At 38.9% G+C, this 27,820-nt stretch overlaps 1 protein-coding gene and 1 long non-coding RNA gene across 2 annotated transcripts; one reads left to right on the forward strand and one right to left on the reverse strand.

Annotated features, from left to right (window-relative positions):
- Window positions 1-3,319: 3,319 nt before the first annotated feature.
- LOC136242714 (uncharacterized) lies at window positions 3,320-23,645 on the reverse strand. Its single transcript, XM_066034164.1, has 2 exons — window positions 23,602-23,645; window positions 3,320-4,900 (listed from the first exon to the last, which is right to left on the reverse strand). The coding sequence occupies exon 2, from the start codon at window positions 4,880-4,882 to the stop codon at window positions 3,377-3,379; it is 1,506 nt and encodes a 501-aa protein (XP_065890236.1). The 5' UTR covers window positions 4,883-4,900; window positions 23,602-23,645; the 3' UTR covers window positions 3,320-3,376.
- On the forward strand, window positions 16,304-18,053 carry LOC136242715 (uncharacterized). Its single transcript, XR_010694620.1, has 3 exons — window positions 16,304-16,387; window positions 16,436-16,501; window positions 17,815-18,053. It is a non-coding gene; the product is annotated as an uncharacterized lncRNA (long non-coding RNA).
- Window positions 23,646-27,820: the final 4,175 nt, after the last annotated feature.

The raw sequence follows: 27,820 nt of genomic DNA on the forward strand, positions 1-27,820 counted from the left end.
CATACATTACAAATCCCCTCAAGAGTGGACGGGCAGTGTCCAATGCCAATGCAGTTGCTGAAGTACAACTATTGTACCTCTTTTTATTCTAGCCTTGATTTAGTTGCTAGGTTATGCAAGAATGGAATACTACATGAATCAGTACTGGAAGTGCAAGAAATTGATAAATTCTAATAGGGCAGTCACCTAACTACGTATTATAATAGAATATTCAGCAGAAACATAATTATAAATCGGTTCTGCTTTGCAATCTAGCTGTCTCCATTAACAAATAAATCTATCTTGAGTACCCTGTACATGAGTCTATATCTGAAATGCATGCATCTACTTGCATGTACAGTACATCATAGTGTATCCAATAATTCCTCAAAGCATTCACATGCTAAGGTACAGTTAATGATTTTGTAACTGACAACCACCCTACATCACTTGCCTCCCCCCCCCCCCTTCCCCTCCCCACTTTACACTGCTTTCAACCCTCTGAATTAGCCTTGCAGCCCTGCAAGGTGCAAAATGGAGTCTTTATTAGAATGATAGCTGTCAAAAAGTAACCAAGAAATGACACCATTAACTGATATGGACATTGAAACATTAAATTGGGCAATATCATAATAAGTTGACATTCCTAGCCATTTCCCTTGATCTTTCAATACTATATAACACTATATAGCCAATTTTAAAAGCAAAATTCTTCCTATATATACACAACTGCTTTGCTTCAGTATATTTTGACAAAAACTAGCAAATGCAAATTGTTAGTGTGTATACATGTTACATGTGTATGTAGTACAAGTAAAACACGATATGTAGCTTATAGATGGAACTGTTGTTTGGAGGGGCATCATCAGTAGAGATTTAATCAGCATATGCCTTAATGAACGGAACATTAACAAAGACCTAAACAAGTGTAGAGGCCAAAACAGAAAGAACTTGTTTATGTCTGTAAGTATACACTGAAATCTCTCTAATCTGACACCTCTGTAATCCCAACACCTCTGTAATCCAGAATACCTCTATAATCTGACATTGTTTTGTATACCAAAAAGACCTTTTCTGTGTAACACTACCTCAATAATCCAACATCCTTGCTAATCCGACACAATTTTCTTATCCCAATAAGCATCGGATTATAGAGGTTTCACTGTATACCATTGTTGATTTAATGCTGTAGGACAGCTGCTTAAAAGATGTGCTGTTTGTAGGATGCTTTAATTGAGTCACAAAGAAAGCACTTCGCTTCACATTTAATTGACTAGCTACTGCTGCAAATTAACAGCTGTAAGCAAAGTATCAGATGTTGCACACTACAGTTAACCAGGGTGGAAACCCTCCAATAGCCAATTCCAAGTTTTATAATATGAATCTTCAACTTGGACTGAACAGTCAATGCATGTCTGCAAGTGATCTTTACATTGTTTTGTGGTATCATCTCTTTACTGATGTTTATTTATTTATTTTTGATATATAGGCCAACTTTGAGTGTCTAAAGGCTTGCAAAGCTCCCTAACATAATATAGCACATGCTTTGCATAATCATTGCCTGTGTATCTCTTTACGATCATTACTAATTTTACAATTGCCATGTCTGATCGCATATTCAATTAGCCATCAATTTAATTTATTTATTTACTTATTTGTACGCTTTGTTTTGTTGCTTGTGTAGTACATGCAGTTCTGTGTTTACTTTGCTGTGCTGTTATGCAATGTATGTGTGTGTGTTGTGTGTGTATAGCCAGGTGGTTAGGGCATCGGCCTGGTAATCGAAAGGTCCCAAGTTTAATTCCCAGTTGAACCACTTTAAGATGGTGTTGTTTCCTTGGGCAAGAAACTTTACTCACATTGCTACACTCTACCCAGCTGTTTAAATGGGGGCCTGGTGTCAACTGTGGAGCAGCCCACCCAGCTGTAACATCAATAGGTAACTGGTGTAAACTGGGGAAGCAAATGCCCAACTGTCCTTGTCTCACTTGGTGGTGTTGGGGTTGTTGTGGAACTTTAGGTTCTGCGGCCTCTCTCCATGAGACCTGGGCGGTCGTCCTGCGGGTTACTGGTCCTGCCCCAGGGGGATTTGCCTCAAGTGCCTGGGTGGTGCACGGGCATCCCAGTGCTGCATGATCAATGGCTATGTTTCGCATGGCTGTTAACACTGTTCTTCCTGTTTTAAGAAAAAAGGCACAGGTTTCAGCTAACTAACCTACCTAATCTTTTTGTCCAAAGAGTGCTGGATAGTAGGGAGTGCTATTGATCTCAAATCACACGCTTGTTTTTGTAATTGCACTGTTAATCTGGTAGCATGGAGTAATTTTATTGATAACTGATGTTACCATAGTGATAGATGCCCTATTGCATAGCAACAGTGTTTGCTTAGCAATGATTGCTAGGGAACCATTGCTAAAGTAAATACCACTTTGGTGCCATGGCAATGGTTGCTAAGTGCGATTAGCCATTTGCAGTGGTTATTTTGAAATTCTGTTGCTTAGTAACAATTGCTATTGTTATCAAAATTAATTAGCATGAAGAGTGTAATTAGTACGCAATCACACACATTTTTGTGCAAATAGTACTCGCTACAGCCAAAATTGCACTCAGTAATATACTAATTTGATACTATACTCGAAATACGTGTGCATGGGCAATTGGAAGAGTCCATAATAGATACCCATGCAATATACACATTGCTAATACCCTCTGTATAGTGCTGTGGCTGTTGCCTGCACTCCAAGTAAATTATTTGTAATGTCCCTGTTTGTTATGTAAGTCATATTGTTTGTATTTTGTTTATTCACTAAATAGAGTACTCTTGCTGTAATGCATAACACTTACAGTAATCCCAGTTATCCTAACCATGCATAATGTATCTTTAAAATGTTGATTTAATATAACTGGTAGTTATCATGTACTTATTCTAATAGAACACACAGTCTAATATTATTATGATAGTGTATGAGTTACATGTATATAATATATAACTTTCCTATAATGATTCGCATTTAGTTATTTACCCTTCAAACACTCTAACACACGCTTAGGGCGGCCGCACTCTTAATTGAACGTTCCTCATACAGTACGTATCATACAGTAGTAGGGACCACAAAGGTTTGGGCATGGCCCATGAAAAAACATCACCCAAAAAATCTGCCTTACTTTTCCCTGACGATGATGAAGCAGGTAAAACTAAGCCCAAGCAAGCCTTCAGATCGACCCGAAACAAAATGCTATGAACATTATTACATCTTCACCCGCTGTTCTGAAAGAGACTGGTTTTTGGATGATATTGGACAAGAAAGCCCAGACTTCTATATAGTATAGTTCTAGTGACTGACTGAATAGAATTCCTAACCATATAGCTGAACATAGCAAGCACAAATTTACATGATCAAGTATAAAGAAATGTATCTGGTATATCAGTAGTTGTGAATTCAGTTTTGTTATTATTAGAAAATTTTTCAGAGCATATAGACACAGCACATGTATTGGAGGGATGGAGTGAGAAGTACATACTTGCTGATGATTCTACAAAGCTGGAGAAACTTCCAAGGAGAACAATACAGTCAGCATGTGTAGCAATTGTCTTTTCTAGTATTGCAATAAACCCTCTGTCTGATATTCCACCTGAAGCTTTTCTCAACATTTCTTCTCTTTGATTCATTTGAATGCTGCCATTATAGACATCTGAGAATATTTGGTCACGTAATGGAAATAGTCGTTGGTCAACAGATGAATAATAGCCATCACTTCCAAATGTTCCTAAGTCATAAGCCATGAATATTTTCCATTTGTTCCTAACCTTGTCCAAAGTTTGTTTAAGTTGTTTGCTACAATTAAGCAAATACTGGCTCTTAACAGAAAAATTAGCCCTAAGAATTCCATAAAACAAAACACAATGTGTTCTAAATATTATCCCTATGTACTTGTGGGTACCAATGTAACGAGAAACATAATTTTCATATGCCCTTAAAACTCTCATACTTGGTGATAGCTCAGGCGAACGTCCTGGAATTTGGAAGTCAACATACGCAGAGTTTAGGAAAGAACTTTCAACAGATTCATTCAATTGTATTCTCCATTTGGCGATACCAATCCAATTTACAGTTACTAAGGTCACTTCAGTTGGAGAAAAGTCTCCAAATACATATGAATTAAGCTCTTCCAGTGACATTGGATGCTGCCCATTTCCACTACGAATAAAATTTACTACTCTGATAATATTGAAATTCTGTTTCAGCCACAGCATGTCTTCAGTTGCAATGTGCTCGTACTTACCAGGTTTATATTTCTCTACATCATCTTCTCCATAAGTAACAACTATTGGCTCCTTAACATCTTTTAGTAAAGTGTAAAGAACTATTACTTTACGAGAGCAATTGGATAAAAACTCTTCCCATCGTACTAACGAGCTTCCACCATAATGATGTGCCATTTTGTTCCACTTGTCTATATCATAATAATCACCGAATCGCAATGTTTGAGTATAGTTAGGTAGTGCCCCAATCACACCAAACATAGAGTTGACAGCAAATGGTTCTGTAACTCTCATATTCAATGTCTTAGCCCACATTTGTAACTGCCACATATTTCTAGCTCCGTTTGTCTGTTCTTCAAAGTTGCTATAAATCAAAACATGGCCATGTGATCCCTGTTCATGACTGTTGCCTTTACTATCTACAATTGGTTTTACCTGTTCAGCCTTTCCTGTAGGCTGAGTTGCTGTAACTTGGTCAGAACCATTGTACAAGCTTCTTATCAAAGATATGTCTTGTGCTTGGATAGTATCATTTGAAGTCTTATCACTCCTTGTAAAACAGATGTAACCGAAGATGATAACTATTACAATAGTTACTAGAACTCCAATTTTAAACTGTGTGGCACCTGTGCGTGTCATTGTATTACAACTTGGATCCTAAGGACACAAATATCATCATTATTCATTATTATTACCACACAGTGAACAATATATAATTGTTCAATTAATTAGTTTAATCAGCTTCCAAGCTACCCCTACCGTAGAGGGCTGAAGAATATGCCTAATGATTCTTGATTTGAGGAGAAACCACAGCTAAAGGGCATTTAATACATAAAAAGTACCAAAATTTTGAGAAACACATCCCAGAACACAAATAATCACCGGCACTATAATTATTGCCATTATTGATAGGGCATGTACAAACAGTGTCATAGCCAGTACCAGCAGTGTGTGTGTGTGTGTGTGCGTGTGTGTGTGTGTGCGTGTGCGTGTGTGTGTGTGTGTGTGTGTGTGTGTGTGTGTGTGTGTGTGTGTGTGTCTTGCTTTGTGTTTGTATATGCATATACGTTTAGTTTGTCATTGTTATTGCTTTTTTTGTATTACTCCACCAAACATGTATTTCATGATTGATTGATTGATTTATTATTTTATACTCACAATTGGCACAATGCTATTCCTCCTTGTTGGAACTTATCAAATAAAAAGGTGGTTTTTATAAAAGGTGACAATGAAGTGGTGTAATCAATTAGATCATTAAGTATGCCTTAGCTATCTAATTACAATGTGACAGAAGTAGTCTTTGTTAAAAGGTGGTCTTTAAGAGATGGCTACTAAGTGAGGGTTTTACTCTAGGATACAGGTATATAAAACGATTTGATAATTTCAGTTTTCCATTTACATTTTCCATTTCCACTGTTTCCAATTAATTGGAAAGTTTTATTATAAAATATGTAATAGTTATACCATGGCTGCGAGGGATTTTGCTGATATATACATCCCAAAGCACGAGGGCCGCAGGCCCGAGGGCTGTGGGTGTATATGTCAGCAAAATCCCAAGCAGCCATGGTACAAGTGATATATATCACTTGGGGCGCACTCACCTAATAGGTGAAAGAACTAACGAGAACTCATCCCATTTGTTTTATACAGTAGCATCTGAAGATCGATTGTGGTTTTAATAGCGTGGGCTAATAGCCATCAAAACGTTGTCCATACGTTAAAACGTCATTAATACGTTACTATGCTTCAACACGCAATGTTAGAAAACTTGCGATTGTGGGATGGAGTTTATATTGTTATCATTTTTGTACTAAGTTAAGCCAACTAACTTTGCTATTGGGACAGTAAGTAAGTTATTATATTAAGTTAAGTACTTAGAACTGTAAGTTACTAACCTATTTCAACGTAGCAGTAGTAGCTTTGCTGTTCCGTGGTCTGTTCAAAGGCTGATACGCGGTGGGTAGAAATACGCATCCACAATCGCCCAAACAATTATTTTGTGCCTTCATTATCCTTTAGTAACAACCAACTACTCTATCTTAGCCTATGTACTAAGCTTAGCAACCTCTACAAAACCGAGTCCCACAATACAAAGCTTTATGTCGCTCAATATAACGAGTCAAAGCGCATCGATTCTTTGAACTGGCTGGGTATCAAAGTCATTGGCAAACCGCTTTCCCATGATATTGCCCGGGCAATATCTTGATATTTCCCGGGCAATATGTGAGTTAAACACCGAGCGGCGCCTTTGAACGCCCACGCTAAAGTGGTATATACAAAGTTATACTTGATTTTGTAACTTCAGATGGACCAATTTTTCATGAAATATTTGTGGTCATAAATCAGAAACCATGTGGTGTGGGGTTAAAAATTTGTATGAGTGATTAGCACCACAGGTACTACAAACACACCAAGTTTTGTCAAAATCCAAGACGTGACCCTAAATTCCTTGTTGAGTTAACATGGAATGACCCAATACTTGCATTTAAAATGTGGTATCGTAAACACAGGTACTTCCAAAGGACAGATTCAAATGTTTTCATTAGTTGAATGTTATCTAGGATTCAACAAACGATGTGCAAAGTAATGGGTCCGAGAAGATCAAGGCAATTGTAAACATTCCTAAGTCCAACGATCCTAAAAAACTTTTTTCCTTCTTGGGCATGGTTAACTATTATGATCACTTCACACCTTAGCTTCCAACTGTGTGTGTGTGTGTGTGCGTGTGTGTGAATGACCTGATACTAATTGGTGGATCAAGAGAGCATTCCCAAGTTATAGATGTCAAGGCAATCTGTTCCTAGTCACTATGACCCTCACCTCTCAATGAGCATGGCCTGTGATACTAGTTCTGTTGGTGTGGGTGTAGTCATTTTACACACAATATCCAATGGCACAGAGAAAGCAAGCAGTGGCTTATGATTCCCGCAAGTTGAGTCTAGCAGAGAATAAGTACGCACAAATTCAATGAAAGACTTCCAGTGTTTATGGTGTACAAAAGCTTTGCTAGTATTTGTGGGGTTATATGTTCTGTTTACTGACTGAACACAAGCCATTGCTCACAATAGTCGATCCTGAAAAAAGAATTCAAGAAATGACCTCAAATAGACTGCAACAATGGGCAAATTATCCTTGCGTATTATAGCTACTTATGAAAAACTAAATAGCCATGCAGGATATTCGTAAATCATAAATTGATAGGAAATACTTAAATGACTCCAGACATGACATCCCAATTGTATGTATGTTTCAAGGCTGCACACATGAAGTCTAATAGCTATCTGACTGGTGGTGATGAAATCGTCACATCAATTAAAATGCGTATCTTATTGTTTAGGCTGTCCTGTCATCTGAGACATCCAATTGCATCTGAGCCAGCCCTTATTACAGCATGGCGATGCAACTGGATGTTCACTCAGTCCTTTACTGCAAGCTTGAAATTAATCTGAAGTGAATGCTCAGTCAAGTTTTGAAATGAAATTGTTTGCTATCTAATTGGTGGCAGTGAAATTCATGCAATAATGGCATGATGAATTTGTGGGCATAGCGCCACTAGTCAGATAGCAAACAATCTTGAATTAATTTCAAACTGAACATCCAATTGCATGACCATGCTGCGTGGAATAGCTGGCTTCTCACTTCTCAGATAACTGGTAGCCAAAACTTAGAATTTCGTAGTTTTATTGATGTGATAATATACCAGTACAAGGAAAAATTTGGAATTTTAAGTTTTATTAGGGATCATAGAAAAAAGTAGGAAAACAAAGGAGGCTGCCTACACCTGCAGATATACTAGTGGACATTTAATCCCTACTTCAGTCTATACTCATGACTGAATTAGGGATTAAATGTTCACTAGTATATCTGCAGGTGTAGGCGACCTCCCTTGTTTCCCTACTTTTTTCTATGATCCCTAATCAAACTTAAAATTCCAAAATTTTCCTTATACTTGTTTGTTTACTTTTTTGTAACATTATTATGACTGACAAACCCACGCATACCGCACCAAAAGAAAGGAGGCACCAGAGTTAATGTTTTCGTCTAAACGCAGGCCTTAGCTAACAATTATTGAACTGGCCTTTATGCTTCGCTTTCAGCTATGTTCAGCCCATTACACAGCGCTACAAATGAAGAACAGTAGGAGAAGTGTTTCTGCAATTAATCCAGCCACCACGAAAAATACAGACAATTTGTGTACCCCAACTATCATTACTAACTTTAAAGTAAAGTGGTCTTTACCATTCGCTTTCACCTACTTTCAGTACATTACACAGTATCCAGTCACCACGGAAATATGGACGATTAAGCCATGCATCGCACTACCATGAATCAACACCTTGGACAGTCAGCAAAAAGAAATGGGACACAAAGGAGGACAAAGGTGAGTCCATGATGAGTGCATTTTATGTACTGCAGTACGCCAAAAGGCACATCTATGGATGAAACAACGTCGAACAGTGAAAAAATCAAGCCTGTAGCCTTAACCGTTATTAAGTTATGCTTGTCTGAAGGAATCAGGCAGGCAGGCAGGCAGGCAGGCAGGCAAGCAGTAGAAAATTTTATTGAATAAGTTTTTTAAAAATTACATATCGGAAGCATTTAGGGTCATACTGAAGGCACTTTTGGGCTTGGTTATACCTAACCAATACTGCCAAAGCACCAGGATGGTATTGTGAATCTGGTTATTGGGTCATATTGTTGGCCAGAAAAACCCAAACCTCCATGATCCCTAACATACAGTACTACCGTACTGTATGATATTACAGCACTGTATGATTACATCGCCACCAGCCAGATAGTAAATAATCTCAGGTTGATTTCAAACTTGCAGTACTGACTGAGATAATTATCATCTAATTGCATTACCATGTTGTGTGAGGAAGAGTGGATTCTCTCTTATTGGTTGGCAGGGCAGCCCAAACATAACTTGTTCAGATTTTTACCAAGTAAGTAACACTGTGCAGTGCATCCAGCTACGAGTGAAATGCTTTTTTGTCAACGTGGCCTAAAATACTGTACTTGGCTTTGAAAAATTCTAGTTTGAGATGAAACATTGTTGTCTTCAGTCTTTCATTTCCTGTCACAATAATGTCGTCAAGGTAGCAGCACACCACAAATGTCCGAAATTGCCTGATCATTTATGTTTTAAAGCAATGCTGGGGCACAGCTCAGACCAAAAGGAAGGCATTGATATTGATGCAAGCCCCTTTGTCGGTATTGACCACTATTAATTTCTTTGACTCTTCATCTAGTTCCAGTAAGCATCAGCTAGGTCAATTTAGAAACCTACTGCCTCCGTCCAAGGACTAAAGCAGTTCTTCAGGCAAAGGTAGTGGGTATATGTCAGTCTTCAACACCAGTAAATCTCCACATTATATACGAACTTTGCTCCTAGTTTTCTTACTACAACAACAGGAGTGGCCCAATCAGAATGGGGACCTCCTTAATAACCGTCTGGTTTTCTAACCAGTCAGGTTCATCTCCAACGACTGACTTTAGAGCAAAGGGTAATTTGAGAGGGTTACAAAACTTGGGGTGACAAGATAACTAGATTGACTTTTAAAGTAACACAATGTCTCATTTCAGGACTGAAAAGCTCTGCTTTTACGTCAAGCACATCCTGAAGAGTTCTGAAGCTCTACCACGAAACTGTGCCAAATTTATAAAAGCATTTAGTTTTGATTGACCATCATGCTCCAGAATGTTGATGCCATTCTTTTATACACACAGATTTTAATGACAGCTGACTGAGTGGAGTCATCTCTTCTCACTGTTCTGGCTTAATTATAGCCTAATGGATTGATTGGCTGGCACTCAAAGCTATTATGGTAGACTGTATTCTGGGTTTTAGAATTCACAAATCTGAGAGGGGAAGCGAAGTCAGCAATTACGTAGTTTTAATTGTTCTTTCAAATTCAGGGAGTTGTAAAGTTTGAAACATTGGAGAAACGTTATTCCCCTGTTGTGGATTTGAAATTGGCATTACTGTAGAATCTGGAAATCGTACTGTGGGCTGTACCATGTGCACCTGGGTGTGCCCTAATACACCTTGTGTATATGCCTGTTGACACTTTGCGTGATAGCCACGTATGCAGCTCTCTCATTCATATACTGCCATTTATCAATTTATGAAGTCCGTAAATTTCCTGTTAAAATATTTTTGGAAGCTAGCACTCTAATCTTTCGAACTTGAATCTCTTTGAATAATTTTCATATGGCACAGTTTACAAACACATAAACTTCCCAATCTACGGTATATTTTATTTACTTAAAAACTTTACAGTGCTGCTGGAGGTCCACTGGTATCCTGTACCAGTGGCCAGAAATTAAATGTATTAAATACACCCTACTCTGCACCCTAGAGAGAATTACATTGATTAAAGAAAGTTAGGAGTTCTTGGGTGCTTGCTACAATTAACATAAGGACACAAGTACGATATCAGAGATGAAGTTTGATAGGAAGTGATTCCAAATGTAACTGCGTAGTTTTTGATTGTAAGAACATTAAGATCCAAATCAATGACAGGGAGGTGATTCCAAATTCTTAGCAGTCTAGAATTTTTTAGTGATGCTGTCTGAAGACCTGGTTTGATTATTTATGATGGGTGGCATGTCAAGTATTTCCAGAAATTCCAGTAGCAAATGAGATGTAATTTGTGATGTTGAAGCATGCATGAGGTGATTTGTAATACCTCTTGATGAAGAACATAAGTCAAATGTATACATTAATGGTAGCAACTGTAATTCGAGAAGACGAGTATTATAGTCACTAGTGAAATTGGTAAGTACATATTTAGTTTCTTGGTGACTTGTTCAAAAAAGTGTATGTATTTGATGAGATGTGCATGGTTTCCATAAACTGAGAAATACAGTAACTGAAAACGATATGCATGGTCGTTCTCCAAATTGAACTCTTTTGTGCCTCAACAGGGGACCATCCCCCTGTGGCAACATAGCCACCATGTTCTACACATTAACCCCCATAACCTGACCCACTGACGTCAGAATACACCACTCTGGTTGAGGCCCAAGACTTTGCCCGTTAAATTTACTGGAGTGTTCCACCAGAATCACATCTCCTCTCAGAGCTTCCCCAGTAAGCCATACCTGATGACACCATGACACCCTTAAGCTCAGCACCGTGTACATTTCCGGGTTCTCAAATGGGTGACTGGTCCCAAGGCCAGTGACATAGACTAATCCTCCCTATTATACTAGCTAATGTCACTGCCAGTATACGTTGGCTACTCCCTGCTCAATTGTGCCCCCAGGGTTTCAAGCTTATTGAGTGATGCAGATAACTTGCCTTATGCTAAGTCCAATTCGAGCCCCAACCATGCTAATTTTTTGTTGGTTTCCATTTGGACTTGGCATGGTTAACTATCAAGCCCACTTTAGCAAGGTCCCCTTGAACTCTTTACTCGTCTGAGAGGCTCTCTCCTTCCCTCCCACCCACCCTCTACTGCAACAATTTCATCATCTAAGTATAGGACTGCCTTGAGGCCATTACCCCTCCAGAACTTAACTTTTGGGTGTTAAAGCTTTGTAAATGCATAGCAAGCTGTTGATAAGCCAAATCAAGAGTTTATAATGTGTACACCATTATAAACTCTGGAAAAACAGCAAATATGAAGTTTAAACTTTCACCAGAGCCCCATGCGAAACCCAGATATTTTTGATGCTCTTAAAATATCTAGGTGGTGGTACCCAAATTTTAAGTAAAACTTGAAAAGAAAATCATTTTTGGAGACGATGAGCAGGCCACCCTCAGGTCCTTGTATTTAGATTTCACACTATGCAGGAATTGATTCAAGTGTCATAAATTTAGTACTAAGGGTAGCTTTCCCTCGGAAAATTTGCCCCTGCTGACAATGGGCTGCAAATATAAGGTTTCTCGGCAACTTGTCTAATACACCTGTGGTAACCACCGGGTAGATAGAAACAGTGGACCCGGGAACCAAGGACCCCACGGGTATCCAACTCTTCTTGGAATTTTATACACTTCAACTTCACAATATTCTATACTTGTACTAGGTACGTACCTAGACTTGCATGGCCAATCCACTTTTTCCCCATTATGGTGTCTCACACAATGTTTAAACCAATTGGAAATTACAAGCGCCTTTAAAAAAGTGTCTGAAGTTGACTGCATTTATAGGCCACTTCACGGCCCACTTGCCTGCCGCACAATGAGCATACTAGTCAATGAGCATAGCTACTAGTCTATTATGTTGACTTGCTACTAAAATTTAGAAACATTGTGCAAATGCACCACAATGTATGAAGTCTGGTTGAATGTCGAGCTGCTGGACTGAAACTTGCTTAGCTAGTAATCACTATTTTCCTTCGAATATTTGCTTGAACAATGTTTCTAAACTTTAGTAGTGAGTCGAAATAATAGATTAGTATGCTCATTATGCAACAGGCGAGTGGTCTAAGCTTCAGACACTTTTTTCAGAAGCGCTTATAATTTCTAATTGGTTTAAACATCGTGTGAGACACCATAATGGGGAAAAAGTGGATTGGTCATGCAAGACTACTTGCAAAGGTACCTAGTACAAGTATAGAATATTGTGAAGGGTATAGCATAAAATAATGATTATCATCAACATTTCATCAAAACCATCATAACTTTGCAAGTGAACAACCTATGAAGGTACAGTTTTCACTGTTTGATAGACTGTTCTTCACTCTCCATAGAAACCGAATTTCAAAGCACTAGCAGAAGTAATTAGCTTGCTACGTCAAAAAGTGTAAAACTGCAAATAAATCAATTATTGTCAAAATGAATCTATTATTGACCGCCCAATACATTTCCATAGATCTATTATTGACGGGTTCAGAAGCTTTCCGCTCTAAATTTCTGTGGAATTCACAGATTCCCTAAAGATTTTTACATAATGTGGGGATATCCTTGGGGAATAAATGACTCAGGTTTAAATGACTCATGGTCCCACAATTCGTGGCCTGCCTGGTATCGGACGACCAGCCTGGACGTTTGATCTATTCCCTGATGAACTCATTTGTGCATCACTCCCCATCATGACTTTCTTCTTAGTGCAGCAGCTGTCGTTTTGGCACATCTCTTCTTCACTTGCTGTGGAGGGTCGTGGTTCACCCTGCGAAGCTCCCTTCATTGTCGGAGTCTGAGGCTAAATTGCCTCAACGACAGCCCATCCTAACTCGGAGTGGTCAACTATTTTGATGTGCTTTAAATTTTGTCCATTGTTTTGTAGATTACTAGATTTTAATTGTAGTATATATATATATATATTTGTTGTCATTTCTATTTCCTCAGCAGGCCTACATGGGCGCCTCTAATGACTACCAACCACATGAGGTCAACATCGCTGACAAGCTCGTTGAATTACCCATATAGTGCAGCACCTAAGACCCTCTAATTGAGATAATCGTTCACTTTTTGATAAAAGCACCAAATTTCTCATGGGGTTTGTAGCACGTGTACTAAATGATTTTAGAAGGGGAGGCATGTAAAAAGTCCTTTGGAACCCTATTTTTTGGACCTTGACAACAAAACTATTTGTTTCCATGGAAAACAATCAAGTTCAAAGGCTGGATCTAGTATTAGACCAGTACAAAGCCTGCAGCTGTGACATGATGGCCCATTAAAATGCCACATGAAACAAATTGTTTTCTCAGCATGGCAATAAACAAAATGACTGAAAATGCTATTTTCAAGGCATTTTATTAAAGTTTTGCATTTCTAATGCACACAATTCTGTAGTATTATGTACAAGGATCATCCTGATGTGCATCATTTCTTTATCGAAGGTGTATAACAAAAGTTATTGAATGATGAAGTTTTAATTGGTTACAGGTGGACATAATCATTGGAATATGTGACCTAATTTTAGAAAACGATATCCGCACAATTTTCAAAATGCGTTTTATTTGTTCTTTGTTTTCTACAGGGACAGAGGAATGGACTAGCAAAGTTTCAGCTTCATAAATTAAGCAGAGTTGGAAATGCAGCACTAGATAACCGGACGAGCAAATAAATTGATATGTACAGAAGCTATCGAGAAAATAATCTACAGGCACTTACATAAACCATCATAACTTACTTATTGATACAATGGCGTACAGAATTGAATCGTCACTCATTGTGTTCGCCATGAATTTGTGCATCCACCAAGGTATAGTTTATGCCCCAGGCTTGCTTCTATGTTCGAGAAGGAAGGCAAATTCACTGAAAAGCAATCGTCGGTAAATTCTTTTGTCACCACAATGTAAACAAACGTCTGTAACTTTGAAATCCTTTCGTGTATGGTAATGAAACAAAGATTTTTGTACTCCCTATGAACAGGCGAACACGATGATGCTCAGGATTTATTCATTGGAGGCTTAATTCGCCCACCAGTGAGGTAACAAAAACTTGTGTAATTTTTTTTTCTGGAGCTTGCATTTTTTACCCATAGTTTTAAAATGTGTTTTATTACAAAAGTACTGTTGTGCGTATATCGACGGTTTTCCAAAATTCGGTCACATATTAGAGTATATACCAAACAACAAGGTATTTCTACAATACTAATTAGACTTGATCAACATTGCAAGGATAATTGCTTGATTTATGCATATACAGAGGGATTTCAATAATTTTATGTCCACCTGTAACCAATTAAAACTTCATCATTCGACAACTTTTGCTATACACCTTCGATAAAGAAACGATACAAGATGATCCTTGTACATGATACTACAGAACTGTGTGCATTGGAAATGCAAAACTTTAAAACCCCTTGAAAATAGCATTTTTAGTCATTTTGTTTACTGCCATGCTGAGAAAACAATTTGTTTCATGTGGCATTTTAATGGGCCATCATGTCACAGCTGCAGGCTTTGTACTGGTCTAATACTAGATCCAGCCTTTAAACTTGATTTTTTTTCCATGTAAACAAAGTTTTATTGTCAAGGTCCAAAAAATAGGGTTCAAAGGACTTTTTACATGCCTCTCCTCCTAAAATCATTTAGTACACGTGCTACAAACCCTATAAATCTGGTGCTTTTATCAAAAAAGTGAACGGTTTTGTGGCTTAGGCGCTGGACTAATAATTACATCACATTAGCACCCATAGTATACAAGTGACATTTAGTCCATGCGGTAGAGCTTTAGGCTGGAAACCGGTAGGATGGGAGTTCAAATCCCAGTTGTATCCCTTTTTTTTGTTCATTGCATCTAATTCATGTGTGTATATGTATGTAATTGAGTGGGTGTACAGGCTTCTAAGCCTCAACCCAAATCACATCATAATCATAATCATAGTCACTTGTGGAAAGTGAAAATTTGTAATGCCTTCAATCACCGTGAACCCCTACAAGTCTAGATTCTTCCCAAGATCAATCGTTACTCCCTTGTGATTGCTCCGTAGTATTGCTTTAAGACCATGCTAACTGAATTGTTTATGAGGTTTACAATTAATACTATGGTTTGGCGTTTATTAGCGTTTTGCAATAAGAAGCGTGGGCGTTTGGCAATATAGAATAACGTATACAAACAATCATACCTGATTAAGATTCTGTCTCCTAACACAGTCAATTACAAGCGCCGGCTGTAATTGCAATTTCAAACTTGAATCATTGCTGAATCACACAAAATCACAAAACCGTAATTACAGCAAGCCGGTAGTCTAAGGTTACCATTATTCCACGGAACGGAATGGCATATTCCGTGACATTATTCTCCGGAACGGAACAGATACACGTTACCCCCAGCGCATCAACTAGTATATTATTTGGTGGCCATGGGCGTCCTAGAACATCTTAAATATAAGGGAAGTTCTATACACTACATTCAGCTTTATAGCTATCATGTCTGCAAAGCTATACATAGTAGCTATATCTGATTTATTAGGGTAGTGCTAAAAGCCGGAACGGAATGGAACGGAACCAATTAGGGCGCGCGCCAAGTAGAAAAATCTTTTGAGACGGATGTTTCATCGTTTCCAACTGCCACAAAGTGACTAGAATTGTGCTAGAGTTCATTTCCTTCTACTTATATGCAAGCTAGAAATCGCGCTTTCGAAGTTTCTATTTAATGCCCGCCACGTGGCATGTTGTGCTTTTACCAATCCATCAAATTCTGTTTAATCCTGATGTAGAATTGTTTCCTTATCATTGTAAAAGGTAAACTACTGCAGTATTTTCATGTTTTAGTCGTGTCCAACTCTTTAGTAACAGCGAGGATGGTTTTCTGAAGTCTGCCAGCATGGGCAATAATTTACGAGAGTTAACCACAATGTATGTTAGTGGCTATGAATCATATACTTATAGTGCTTACAAAATGATAGTTTTTCAGCGTAGGTAATTGCAAAACGCTTTCGTGCAGTGGGCATTAAATAGAAACTTCGAGCGAGTGATTTCTAGCATGCCTACAACTAACTTTAGCACAATACTTAATGGTAAGAACCGGTGTACAATCTGCAAAAACGATTCATTAACTTGGCGCGCGCCCCGTTCCGGCTTTTAGCACCACCCGATTTATTAGCTACTAATAAACTTAAAATTCAGTGTCTCTCAACTTGGACCAGCTCAACTATATGTACGTAGCTATATAGCATGTCTGATTTAACCTTGCTATATATAGCACAGTAAAAAAAATCTTATAGGAAGCAAGAATACAGTTAGCAGCAAAAATTGAATAAAATATTTATGTTTATAACACCAACATTATCGAGTAAAATAAGTGACAAAGTAACAGCATATACAGTAAATTAACACAATTAAATTAAAAGCAGTACAGCAAATAAATGGTACAGCGATAGACTACACTGCAACAGGTACTAAACACTAACTAGTTTCAACACAGCTTTGACAACTCCAGCGTACATTCTTTGCCTAAGGCGCTTCAATAGAAACTGGAGAAATGCATACATCCCCATGGTACCATTCTGAACACTCCGAACAACATGTCATTGGAGGTTGCCAGGCATCCAGTAAACCTTCGGTATATTTAACATTCAGGTTTTTCCTCTGATTGATAACATAGAAAAACATTGCTGTTCAATAAAAGATGAGAGATGGCTACACATCTTAGGTTGGTCAAATACTAGTGCGCCAGGATTTTCACCTAAACACAGTAGCAACTGCATATGCAATGCTGAACAAACCACAATCATTAGATCCAGTCTGTTTATGAACATCTACAAAGTTCAGGTTAAATTTTGATTTGCTGGTGTGCAGTAAACCGGCCACTTGTGTTAGCTGCCATAAGAAAACATACTATCAAAAACCAACACATCTTTTCAGATTGACTACTAGCAAGGTTACTAATTGTCACCCAGTGATTCTGTTGCTGTCATGTATAACTTGAGTGAAAGCACTTTCAACAATCTAACAACTCATCGTCAACCCATACCCAACATCTTGAAATTTTGTTTGAACTACTTGTTCAATATTATATTGGCTAACATTGATAATTGCAACATTAATCCAATCACCTGACAATACCACAGCCTTGTCCACGTCCATCAAGTGTAATTCATCAATCCAGGAATGGGTGCCTTCATCTTTGGGCAATTCTCTGTATGTATCAGCAGTCTTTTATTTTGCAGGAGGATGCTACTTCTTTTCACCAAGTCGTATACATTTGCACAAGTTTTTGGAAGCTTTATTGACAGGTTGACTCGATGGAGAGTTGTCCAAAAGGAGTGATCCACCGTGTGATGAGCCTTCCTCACTGCACACTAGATGATCTGCATGTTGGAGCACACATATTAACTGTTAACATAATGATATTAATTACAAAACAAGTAAGGAAATGTTAATCCTTTTTTCCCACTAAAAATATTCAATAATCAAAAATGTATGGTTAATTGTTAGTATACTATAAAATGGGTTCTAAATAGAGTAGAAACCTAGTCAGCATGTTCTATATAATTTCATCGGTGTGAATCAAGCAAACAAAGAACAGTATTGAGAGAGAAAGTGACAAAATGGGTGCTAGCATAGATTTACCGTTAGATGTTTGTGTATCACCACCACAATGCGACACTAGTACTGCAGTGCATCACAAAGCTACTATCAATGCTATTCTTGTCCAGAAAGTAAGCAATGACATTTTGTAGTTGGCCTTGACATTTTGTTGTTGGCCTTGCCATTTTTTTCTATCTCTTCTCAGTAGTAAACAACTACAGGCTACCAGCACTTCAGTAATCCCACCACAGGCTTCTATTGCATTTAACAAACCCATGCAGATATCAAAGAAAGAGATTTGATAAAATTTAACTTAACTTTCAGCCACTAAAATAGGTATACAAATTATCACCACTAGTGTTCATTTTGCTCAATTGATGGTAAATCCGTTCTAAAAAGTTGTTGCAGTTAAAAAAAGATTATAAAATTGTAGCATAAATCACCAATTATCAGCAGGTACCAATTATTGGCACTTGTAAACTATAGAGGCTACAAGATATATGGAGGCTACCAAGTTCTACAATGGGCTGTTATATCCTCTAAAACATTTCTTAGAATCATTTTCATTGGGTAATTATTGTTGTTAAAGTGCTATACAAGCTATGCTGGTTAAGCATGGAATTGCATAAAAATAATTCTATATTGGAAACCAGTATGCTTTTATGTCTAACCTGAATACCTCTTGAATGGCTGGCCTCACAAAGAACCAACGAGGCATTATGGAGTTACATACAAAATCGCACACTGTGCCGATAACTGGGGTCAATCACGAAAGTACAGTTGTCGATAATAGGTATCCCATGACAATAATTGGCACAATAGGCATTGCAATTTTCCTTATAACAAGATGTCCACCACTCATGTGAGATAATTAAAATTTGGTGCGCTAAGAGATGAAGGACTGCTCTATTAACTGGTTCAAACTGGAAGTTCGTATGCCATTGAATTAAGGAATTACAACTGCGTGATGAAACGGTGCCGATAATTGGCGACTTAGGTTTGGAGCAGTCAGGCTGTTCCACTGAGAGACAACATATGTCAAACAAACACACACTCACCTCTTTTACCGACACCCAAAAGATCCTTGTCCACTCACATAAGTTTTCAAATTGTGTGTAAGGGCCATACTTATTGTAACATACAGCAGTACTAAATTTCTCTTTCATAAACCCAGCAAGCCAAAAGTTGAATGGCCTTTGTTTGTAAAACTCTGAATCTCTCAGTACACTCATCAAAAATCATGGCGATCTGCTAAAGTACCTAAAACGTAATTCTCAATCCTTCTTAGCTCTGATATACCACACTGGTTATTATAGCCTGAAGGCTAGTTATCAGCTACAAGAAACAGCCGGCTCGTTTTGTTTGTCACAAAAGTAACATAGTATAGTGTTTGAAAGTGATTTAGAGGATATAGGTCTATCTAGGAACTTTAGGCGTTCCGTTCCGGAGAATAATGCCACGGAATATGCCATTCCGTTCCGTGCTGTTCCGTGGAATAATGGTAACCATAGTCTAAGCCAGCGCGCGCGGGGGGGGGGGGGGGGATCAGCAGGGGGTCGTGAATTCCATGCATCGTCTAGTCTGGTGCGGCCGCCCCTTCGCAAATTTCTATTTGCGAAGGAGCGGCCGCGCCAGACTATGCATCGTCATCACTATATAAGCCCTTTTTTTTTTTTTTTGTAATTAGATTAAAACTAAATAGAAAATACAATACAAATTACTCTACAACTAAACTACAAACACAATTAATTACAACAGGGGTTTGGGGAAAGGAAAATCAGAGTCCTCACACTGCAAAGCCCAGTACCATAAAATCATACGGGCATTGTTCGTCCATAAAGAAACAGGCTGAAAGTTGCTGTAACAAATGTTTATGAGCCTGTTTGGTTGATGCACCACTTCTGGCTGTGGTGCGTTCAGCAATGGTACGAAGGGTCTGAAGCACAAATGGTGACCAAAAACCAAAAGTTTCTACAACAAGTGGCACACCCTGCCTCCTCTACAGCATCTTGATGTCTCTGGTCCTTGGCTAACTCACCTGCTGCAGCAGCTACCCCAGCACAAGAAGAAGAAAAAGAAATGTGAGAAGGCTGGGTAGTGCTACGAACAGACACATCAAAATAAGCTGGACGACCATGCTGAAAGTCAGGGTGGTACACATCACCTGGGCGAGAATTATCTTCATAAGAAACACGTTGTTCCTTCAAAACTCCTGAGTGACTCTGGGACAAAGCATGACAAACAATGTCAACTAGAGCATCATGGCGACGAATTCTCATAGGACCATGAGAACATTCTAGAAGATGGTCACCAAATTGGTCAATGGAAGTAAGACACACACATAATGGGGAAAGTGGAAATAGAGGGATTCCGAGCCACAAACGAAGGCCAACAACAAACTCAGCCCATTGGCTGGGTTTGTTGGCTTATAAGCCCATTGGCTGGGTTTTTCGACCGAGAATCAACATGTAAAGACTGTCCTCCACTACTGGGCCCTCCATCCAGTTGTGGAGGAAGATGTTTGATAGTCTCGCGTGGCCAGACCGCTTTTTCTCCCACGGCGCTTATCGATTGGAAATTATAAGCACCTGCTAGGCGCTGTGGGAGAAAAAGCGGTCTGGCCACGCGAGACTATAGATGTTTGACTTGTTTATATATATAATCACCAAGTGGCAATGCTGCATCTGTATTGTTATTATTGTTAATTAGCAAAGCCCACTAGGGGCAACACGCTAATGAGCATTACAATCACATATTATATTATATTACTTACAGCATTCTTAAATGTTTCAAGATCTATTGTGTCGATGTTAGGAATTTGAAGGGAGTTCCATTGAATAATTGTTCGAGGGAGGAAGGAGTATTAGTACACATCAACTCTTGTTTGCAATTGAGTTAGCTTGAGAGGATGTTGAGCACGGGTGGAGGACACTGGAGTTGGTGACGGTAAGCAATGATCAGGTATTGCTAGTAAGTTCCTGACAATCTTGAATAGGAAGGTGAGTCTAGCAATTGTTCTTCTGTTTTGAAGTGTAGGCCATTCAAGACTGGTTAACATGTCTGTGATGCTATCATGGTTTTGGTTAGATCTGTGCCAGGGTTTGTTCAAAACGAAACGAGCAGCACGGTGTTGAATCATTTCTAGTTTACTAATACTAGTGTGATGATAGGGGTCCCAGATGGTTGAGCAGTATTCTAATGATGGTAAGAGCAATTGTTTGTAGACGTGTTCTTTAATTTCTGATGGTGCATTGTGGAGATTTCTTTTTTAAGAATCCAAGGAGTCGATTTGCCTTGTTACAGATGTAATTGATGTGAGGATCCCATGATAATTTGTGGTGGAGACGGATTCCAAGGTAATTGTGTTCTAATACTGTAGCCAGTGGAATGTTGGACATTTTGTATGTGAAAGTACTCTTGTTATGGTGTGTTGTTATCTGTAAAATTTTACATTTGGAGATGTTGAATTCCATCATCCAGTCAGTTGCCCATCTTGTCAGTGAGTTTAAATCATCTTGAAGTATTTTATGGTCTTGTGGTGTTTTAATGGTTTTTTAAATAAGGATATCATCTGCAAAAAGACGGATCTCACTTTGGATGTTGGCAATGATGTCATTGATATAAATCAAGAATAGAACTGGTCCAAGAACAGACCCTTGGGGAACACCAGATGTTACATCACAAGTGGATGATTTAGAACCTTCTACTATAACTTGCTGTGTGCGACCATGCAGAAAGGATTCAAGCCAGTGTAATACATTCCCTCTTATTCCATAGTGCCTTAGTTTGTAGAGGAGTCTTGAGTGAGATACTTTATCAAAAGCTTTAGAAAAATCTAGTATTGCAGCATCAACTTGTAAATTTGTGTCTATTTGTTTGGCAATGTTGTTGATGGTGATAAATAATTGTGACTCACAAGAGTGCTTAGACCTAAATCCGAACTGTCTGTCAGAAAGAATATTTTGATCTTCCAGATGCTTCATTATTTGACTTACTATAATGTGTTCCATTGATTTGCATATTACTGATGTTAATGAGATGGGGTGATAGTTTTTTGGGTCAGATTTTTGGCCTTTCTTGAATATTGGACTGACATAGGCATGTTTCCATTGGGATGGTACAGTTCCAGTTTCTAGCGATTGTTTAAATATGTGAGTAAGCATAGGAGAAATTTCAGCTGCTGTTGTCTTTAGTACAAGTGGATGTATGGAGTCTGGACCAGGAGATTTTGATGGATCACAGTTGGTTAAAATGTTGTAAACTCCTTGTTCAGTGATTTCAAATGCTGGTAGAGATGGATGTAATGAAGGACCTTTGTCAGGAATGGTACTGCTGTCGTCATCAGTTGTGAATACAGATTTGAAATGATTAACAGTTGCCTTTTCAATTGGGTGTATTAAAGCATTGCCATTTTCGGGATGTATTAATGTACCAATGCCATTGTTATCTTGCTTACGGGTTTTCAGGTAGTGCCAAAGAGATTTTCTGTTGTGTGATGATAATACAAGATTTGTCACATATGTTTTGTGCTGGTGTTTAAGTTTAAAGTTTACCTCTTTCTGCAGCAATTTGTATTCGGACCAATCAGTGTCACGATGATAGCGCCTGGCTCGATTATACAGTCTTTGCTTCTTTCGGATTAGCCGTTTCAAAGTGTTAGACATCCATGGTAAGTGAGTTGTAGTACTTGATGTTTTGGTGGGAGTGTGGTCTTCAATAATTTGCTGAAGATTCTGCATAAAAAAGGTCCAGTTTTCTTCCAAGCTTGGAGATGACATGCGATTTAATTCAAAATAGGTATGAGAAAGGTTGCATAGTTTTTCTCTGATTGTGTCCCAATCTGCCAATTTGTAAAGGTAGATTGTTCGGGAAGGTTTCTTCGAAATATGACAGGGAATTTGAATGGTTGCTAATACTGCATCATGATCACTTAACCCTGGTGCTGGATGACAAGATAGTACAGAGTCAGGATGAGTAGTAAACAATAGGTCTAATGTATTATGGGCTCTTGTAGGAAAGGTGACTAGCTGTGACATCTGGGTATCATGTGCTGTAATAAGTTTTTGACGGAAATGACATGAAATATATGATTCAGTTAGAGTACCATGTTCCCAATCAATACCAGGGCAGTTAAAATCACCACGGAGGATGATACGGGCATGAGGATATTTCTGCTTTATGGACACTAAGGAAGATTGCAAGTCCTCAAGAACTGTGTCAGTTGAGTGGGGAGGACAATAAAAGCATCCAACAATGACATCACTGTTTTTACTGTAATGGCAACGATTCCATCAACACAGGATTGCGCGGACTCTGCCCACAGTTTGATGTGAAGACTTACTTATTTATTGACTATTATCATAGAGCATCTATGCTATTATCCGGAAAAAAAATCAACAAGTAAAAACAACAACAATCAATCGCACCTCTTTCTCTCCTTTTGTACGGCTCACGTGAAATTCCTTCAGTGTTTGCGCAATACTATTACAGGAAATTGCATTGTCTTTGCAACTACCGGCCATGCGCGGTTTGAGCATGCGCGTGTTTTGAATAATAAAATGCGTGCAATACAGGGTTTTGGTATTTGCTAACTAGTGATGAACCTACCATTCCTGGTATACTTGCCGTAAAAGTGTGTATAATTCCGGTTATGCAATGATCTATGATTTAACTGAGGTGGAATTGAACAGCTTCGATACCTGCGTACTGTTATACCTGGTACTGGTATTACGCGCGTTTTATTATTCAAAACACGCGCATGCTCAAACCGCGCATGGCCGGTTGTTGCAAAGACAATGCAATTTTCTGTACTGCGGTTTTCCATGTCCTTGCAATGCAAAGCGTCATGCGCTAATATTGTGTCAGTATGCGCAGTTCTTTGAATACACCTGTAATGTTCTGTGGCTGTCGAGTTGTATGCGTAGGCATGCCTAAAGTCCTGTGAGTCGATAATCGTCACTGAAAATCCGCTGTTGAACAACTGCGCACCACATCCTTGTATAGCGCATGACGCTTTGCATTGCAAGAACTTGGAAAACCGCAGTACCAAGAGTTAATACTCTTGCTATTACGGTTTCCTCCAGGACAGGCGCAGCCGACCCTTTTTTGATTAGTTGGGCGGCGCTCGCTGTAAAAAGGGTCTGGTCACAACCGCATACTAAACTTGTGTGGCAGCACCAATCAAATCGCAGCATTTGTAATTAAACTGAACATTCAGCGCGTAAAAAGTGGAACCATGGATACTATTGCCCGGAGGGTATCGTATCTACGGTAACTATGCATGGTCTTACTTGGAAGAGGACGGAGTACGCTGTTATCAATTGTATACAGAAGCTTGGCTACATGAAGTGCGCCTCTAGTGTCAAACTCGAAGCGAGATTCAAAGCAATAATTCTAAAGCGTTACCATGACAAAACCCGCGTGATTCGGACGTTAATTAATTCCAGCATAGATAATGTATGCGTTCCTACTGGATTTTTTTTATTTTTATAGTTGTATAGATTCTGATTTACATACTGAAAACTACAACATACTACTACTTATTACCTAACTATATACTTATTACTACCTATACGTACTTTAACTTAACCAATGTCAAAGTCAGGAAATTCGTCCTCAGCAGTAAGCGAATACTGGCGGAGTATCATTGCCAGTAGGAAACGCCCGTAAATAATACGGGCGTTTCCTACTGGATTGGAAACGCCCGTATTATTTACGTAGTGACGTCATAGGCCATCCTCGTTTCGCTGCGCGTAAACTTTATGGCCTCGACAGGTGGAAGATTTCGCTGTTCTTGTAACCAGCAAATTAGTGTTTGTTGTTTACAGCTGGGTTAGTTATCACCTACAATAATTGGAGGCTGGACTGGGTAGGGGCGCTGGAGGGCAGTAAACAATAGCGTAAGAAAATTCAGGTTCAAAGGTGAAATATGGTGTTTCAAAACGGTTGTGCAAATTTCCTGAAGAAACAGAAAGTGTAGCATTGTTTCTTTGCTGCTGTTTACACCACTTGTAGCAGGTAGAGTGTAGTAGGCTAGCTAGATATTCACTGCTTCACTGTATATTTCCACTGCCTCGATAAAACTTCAGAAAACAAGCACTACTTTGTGCTATTGTTTAGCTCAAGCTGAGCAGTACTGAAGCTTAAAATTTATTTCAATGTATCACACATTTCTTTGGTTGTGTAAATGCGGTGACGAGAAGTTGGCTAATAGTACTGCTGTTGAATTATTAGCTGGTGCGTACCTGCCATTGTCACCTGTCGCAAACAATATTTCTCCCAGTGCCCACAGACACGCTGTGTTCTTGTTCAGTACACAACGCAACACAATAAACAATGTAAAAGGAATGTCCACGCCTTCGAACCGGCCTTCAAACAAGCAAGAGAAAGCCAAACAGCCACTCAACAAATTTCCCAATGTTTGGCGCACCGTAACTAGGATAGGAAAATAATTTAACTGGCGTTTCCAATCCAGTAGGAACGCATACATTATCTATGATTCCAGCTGCACAAGTTTGGTATGCGGTTGTGACCAGACCCTTTTACAGCGAGCGCCGCCCAACTAATCAAAAAGCGAGCGGCGTAAAAGGGTCGGCAGCGCCAGACTAGACAGGTCGGTGGATAGAATAATACCAAGGTAATAATGGGGGTTGCTAGACGTTATCGAGGAATTGTTAATGCTGTAATAAGTAGGGAACTTTTTATTACATCGGCAATAGCCAACAATTCCTCATCTGCCAACAACACAGATCCCACATCTTCACATACACCAACCGCAATTTCTGAGGAATCAGTTGTACGCTTAGCATCATCTTTGGCAGTGGAACAGAGAGAGAAAGAAAAAAGGCAACTGAATGTTATTCTGCATAACCTGGTTGAGCCCACTGCTTCTGAGGGAGCCAATAGAAAGAAAGAAGACATTAAGAAATGTAGCTCAATATTTCAAACCTACCTGGGGTCCCAAGTATCCATTACAAATGCTATTCGCCTGGGAAAGAAGTCAGACAAGCCACGTCTATTGAAGTTAACTCTCAGCTCAACCCAAGAAAAGTCCTCAATCCTGAAGAATAAGATCAAATTGAGATCATCAAGCAACCCAGAATATGTACGAAAACTATTCATTACACCTGACCTTACCCCTGGAGAACAGAAGCGACACAAAGAATTGCGCCAACAATTAGCAGATATGAATAAAGAAGGAAATTTATACATGATAAAAAATGGAAAGATAGTGCAGAGGCCGACGTGAGTCCCTTCTGCACTGATAATTACTGCCCTACCCCCTCAAGTGATTTACCCTCTTTAACTCCTACTAATCACTCTGATAAATCTCCACAACTCTCTGCACTAGTGGTTAATTGTCAATCCTTGGTAGCCAAAAAGGCATCTTTTTTAAATTTACTAAACTCGCACCACCCTGATATTGTGTTTGGATGTGAATCCTGGCTAAACCCTAGCATATCAAACAGCGAAATATTTCCACCAAATTACACTGTGTACCGCCAAGATCGTGATGATGGATATGGTGGAGTTTTTCTGGCCTGTCGTGACACCTTAATCACTCATGAAGTAACTCTAACTGACACAAATTGTGAATTAACAGTATGCCAAATCAACCTTAACAACCACTGTACTCTTCTTGCCTGTTCAGTCTATCGTCCACCATCAAGTGATGAACTTTACCTGGAAAATCTTTGTCAGCAGCTCACGAACATCAGAAGCAGCTTCCCTAATGCTGCTCTTTGGATTGGTGGTGATATCAATCTTCCAGATATCAAGTGGTGCGATGGTAGCATTGCAGGTCACTCTAACTCATTAAATTTGAATAATATTTTTTGGATTTCTTAGATAATAATGCTCTTTCCCAAATGGTAGATTTTCCCACACGAGGCTCAAACACTTTAGACATTTTTATAACTGATAGACCAGGTTTATTAGAAAGCTGCAATGTAGTTGATGGAATCAGTGATCATGAAGTAGTACGTGTCACCTCATCCATAACAGCAGACCTGCCACCACCTACCAGAAGAACTATCTATCTTTGGTCCCATACAGATTTTAATCTTATTAGGCAAACTGCTCAGTCACTTTGTCAACATTTTGTCAGTACACATTCAACGTCAACATCAGTTGATATTCTCTGGAATGATTTTATGTCCATTTGTAATACTTGCATGGATCTGGTTCCGACCAAACTGTCTTCAACTAAGCACCACCAGCCTTGGATTAACAGCCACATCAAGCGTCTAACCCGTAAAAAGCAACGTGCCTACAATCATGCCCGTGCCACTAATACAGAATATGACTGGGCTAAATATAAGGATATTAAAATACAGTGTCAGTATGAATGCCGCAAATGCTTTAACCAGTATGTAGCCAATCTCATTGATCCTAACAGTAATGTTGTCACCTAACGTTTATGGTCATATATTAAAAGCAAAAAACTAGATCACACAGGAGTCAGTACGCTGAAACATCAGAGATCTACCTATACTGACTCACAGGAAAAGGCAGATTTACTTGCAGACTACTTTTCATCCGTGTTTACCCACGAAGATACATCTCATATCCCAGACCTAAGTGGTGAAACATTATCTAGTATTCCACAGATTGTAGTGCATTCAGATGGTGTAGCCCAGCTATTAT

This window comes from Dysidea avara, chromosome 13, assembly GCF_963678975.1.
Source record: "Dysidea avara chromosome 13, odDysAvar1.4, whole genome shotgun sequence".
Classification (NCBI taxonomy): Eukaryota; Metazoa; Porifera; class Demospongiae; order Dictyoceratida; family Dysideidae; genus Dysidea; species Dysidea avara.

Excerpts from the sequence above, each read along its gene's own strand:
- LOC136242714 (XM_066034164.1), bottom strand. The coding sequence starts at position 4,882 with ATGACACGCACAGGTGCCACACAGTTTAAAATTGGAGTTCTAGTAACT.